Source organism: Paraphaeosphaeria sporulosa (assembly GCF_001642045.1).
Source record: "Paraphaeosphaeria sporulosa strain AP3s5-JAC2a unplaced genomic scaffold CC84scaffold_14, whole genome shotgun sequence".
Classification (NCBI taxonomy): domain Eukaryota; kingdom Fungi; phylum Ascomycota; class Dothideomycetes; order Pleosporales; family Didymosphaeriaceae; genus Paraphaeosphaeria; species Paraphaeosphaeria sporulosa.
Window position 1 is genome coordinate 858,218 of NW_017253373.1, and position 3,746 is coordinate 861,963.

Consider the following 3,746-nt stretch of genomic DNA (forward strand, 5'->3'; position numbering starts at 1 on the left):
CCTGCTTCATTCGCCACGGTCTTCAGCCCAGTACCTGTCCATGGTCCTGGACTGTCGGCCGACGACAGGCCGAGGCCGCACGCCGCGAAGTGTGTCGAGACGGAAGGTTTGTTTGGGATCGTCGGCACACGTTGGGATTGCTGCCCATGGGGTGAGGTACGCTCGGACGATATGGAACAGCGCGGTGGAGGTGCAGGTGCAAGGGGAGCCAGGAGCGGATGGGAGCTGCGTAACGAGGCGAGGTTGCGGCTGCGGCTGACAAGAGGCTTTGTGTGCAGGACGAGGTCTAGTCGGCCCGGATTGGGCGCGCCATTGATTGGCTCCCAACGCTCGCACGGGCACCAGCCACTGCAAAGCCACCCCGCCAGTCCCGCCACACGTTGGTGGCTATGGCAGCCATGGTCCGAGTCGTCGTCTGTTGTCGACGCTTCAGCATTTGTTCAAGCGGGCTAAAGTAACGCCAAATGGAATTGGCTGTCGCGCGCGTTCTCTGCCTGCCCAAAAAGAACCACTAGCTCGCCCACAGGTCGTGATTCCATCTGTCGCCCGCATCCTCCTCAGCCCCATGTCACCTCCCCGAGTTGGTTCCGCTCCACACGCACTCCTTCGCCCCCTGCGCCCCCTGCACCGCACTACCCAACGCATCCAGTGCCCGCCTATTCCTCCGCGCGCGCCACGTCGACGGCCCGTCCCATGTCTGGTACCCACGCGCGGCCTACCCTGCCAGCACGCCAGCTCGGCACCCATCCCCTACCAAACGTCCATCCAAGCCCACTGTGTCACAACTCGGATTGACGCCATATCTCACCCAGCACCCCGTCTCGAAAAAGGCAAATGCGAGGAGCGCCCCAATTGCCGTTCCGTGCACCATCCAATGGGTTGTACCTCGCTCCACATCACGTAACATCCTGTCCTCCAGCTGCCTTGCTCGTGTAGCCCCCACGATCGCGTATAACAGGGAAACCGACAGGCTGGAGCGATTCCTGATCGTAAGCATAACCATGGGAGGGAGAGCGAGGAGGACAGTGACCAGGACTACGCGGACGAATGCGGCACTGGAGCATAACCTTTAGCACGAGATGGACGAAAGGAATTCGACGTACCGGTTGCACACGAAGCGGATGATGTTCAGTGCCAGAATGGGCAGGATGTGATATGTTAGGAATGAGACTACCGTTGCGGTCGCCATTACGCCCATTCCTAGGAACTCCATCGTAGGTATTCTCGAAGATGATGTGAGACACGTTGTGGGACGAAAGAGAACGTCGGTATGGATACTGAAGGACCACAAGGCCGGTGAGAAGACGGGATGTCGAGAGGAAATTTCGACGAGATGACGTGTCAAAGACGGCAAGCTGCAGGCAGCCAAGCACGAACGACCACTTCCCCTTTGCTGTCTCACTCAGGAGGCGCACAACTCTGCGTCCACGCTCGCCCTCAAATTTCCAGCGCGATAGGAATCGCCTGCGACCTCCTGTACAACGCGGTTTCGTTTCACAAGTGGATCGGTCCGTCACGTTCACGAAATTTCCAGCTCGCCGTGTGCATGGACATTGCCACTTTGCCCTCACCGGCAACTTCACACCTTCATCACATCCTGGTCCCCGCTGAATCACTCCCTGATTCACTCAGCTAGTCTCATCAACAGCTTTGCATCTTCGTCACATCTTTGCCACATATGATGCACCATATTCTCCGTCGCCGAGCAGGGCCAGCCAATCTACGGCCCTAGATGAAGCCATCACCCTCGAAGAAGTCCTGGACCGTCTGCGTACGCCCAGTGATCACAATACTGCCGAAGATGTCCCGAAGCGTGAAGGATCGTTGCCTTCATTGCGCGAACATAGGAATTGCAACCTTCAGATTGACCTCGTTCGAATCCGATCATTGCCCCCTATCACTTCCACTCTTTGGGAATGGGAAGTGGACATACCCGCCTTGGACCCGCATGGTAGTCTTGATGATTCTGAGCTGCGAAGGTTAGCTGGTCCACAACAGAATTCGTCTGGTAGTCCTGAGCTTGGCTCTTTGGCCGCGCCCGAGTTGAGCCCGCCTGCTGGCCCTGAGGTGCAACGGTTGGCCTCTTGTCCCAACATGGCTGACATTGATGACATCAACGCTGTGCAGTCTCCTCTCGACTTGTGCAAGTTCTCGCATGTTTTTGGTTCATCCGACGACGATTCCAACGATGCGGGATCGGGGGGTCTGGCCTACGATCTCATCGACGGCACCGACCATGTCACCCCGTCTCTGCCCACCCTGGACGAGACAGACGACGCCAAAACTACTACACAGCCTTTGTTTCCTACCCCTCAACCCCACCGAACCCCCAAAACATGGCCACCATCCAGAACTAGCACGACCATCTAATGGTACAACCGCTTCCAAATCCATAATAAGTACTACGTCAGCGCCGCCACCGTTGCCCTCATCTCGCGCGACGCCTCCTATATTCTCACCTCATTGTCCGACCCCACCCACTCCACGCCTGCGATTTACGCCAACTACATCACCTATATGGCAACGCCGCAGCCCACGAACATTGCCACCACCGTCGTATCGCTCGTCATGCACCTCTTCTTCCACATTGCCGACGGCCCCAACCCCTGTCTCTGGACGGCGGTTCGCAAGGAAGGCGGCCCAGGGCACGAGTCCGAATTGTATGATGCCATCCACCCGCATCTACTGGAACCCGCCGAGCTCCATTGCCGCGAAAGGTTCGTGGAAAAGGTCAAGGCCTGGCGCAGGATCGGCGCGTATTACGCGTTCTTTGCACGCCAGCTTAGTCTTGGGGCGCTGATTTGCGTAAGAGACTTATTACACCCTACGGACATAAGGAGCTGTGCGCGAGGCAGCGACGACCATTATGATGCGTCTGAAGAGGCGGATATGCGCCAACCTGGGAGGGACGCTAGCCTAATGAAGTATCTCGAGGACGAGGTCAAGATTCTAGAGGAGGCGAAGACGAGTGGCGCAGACGAGGTCATGCATGCGCTATTATGGGATGTGTTTAGTAACTTTTTCTTAGGGTTTGACGGCGATGGGTTGGGGGGGACTTTCGGGTGTGGGACGGAGTTCTCCAGGGGGGAGAAAGCGAGAGGGCTTTTTCCCGGGTTCGAGCGGGATGTGGAAGGGGAGTAGGAATGTGGAGTAGGCGTTTGGGGCTTTTATTGCGCCAGGAGAGGGTGGAAGAATGAGTACTATACTCTTGTAGACTTGCCACGATTGCATATCTAAGGCTTGACTCTGAATAGCTGTGTCAGTGCTGCTATTGTCCTGGACTATTTCTCCATTACTAGCTTCCCTTCGTAAGAATTACATCCCGTCTCCTAGTCTACAGACCGAATTACATTTTTCCTACCCCATTCATGCTCAAATCACACCACGTCAGTGCCTTCTAGTTTCTCTACCAAATTCTGCTGAGCACGTATCGTCGCACGAAAAACTCGTGTTGGTTCGCGTAGTACGAGGTAGTGGTTTTCGTGGCCAGTGTTCGATTTACAAGAGGCTGTAGACAGGTGACAGTGAATCGAGGGCAGAAACGACACAATGATTCAACAAACAGAAGAGCATCTCAGACATGGAAGGTGGTAATACAGTAGGTAGTAAGCTTTACTTATGACTCCGCCCCGTTTACAGGTTGTCGAGGATCGCGTCAGAGTGTGAGCTAGGGATTGATGAGATCGGGACTTACTTTCACGGCATCGACATATTCGAGGTGGGTAGGTGCACAGCTAATTACACGT

The 3,746-nt window shown here is 55.8% G+C and overlaps 1 protein-coding gene across 1 annotated transcript; it reads left to right on the plus strand.

Moving 5' to 3' along the window:
• Nucleotides 1–2,094: 2,094 nt before the first annotated feature.
• Nucleotides 2,095–3,141, plus strand: CC84DRAFT_1264173 (uncharacterized protein; the record flags this gene model as incomplete). Its single annotated transcript, XM_018185287.1, has 2 exons — nucleotides 2,095–2,238; nucleotides 2,401–3,141. 2 exons carry the CDS (start codon nucleotides 2,095–2,097, stop codon nucleotides 3,139–3,141), a joined length of 885 nt encoding a protein of 294 aa, XP_018030210.1.
• Between the last annotated feature and the right edge of the window lie 605 nt (nucleotides 3,142–3,746).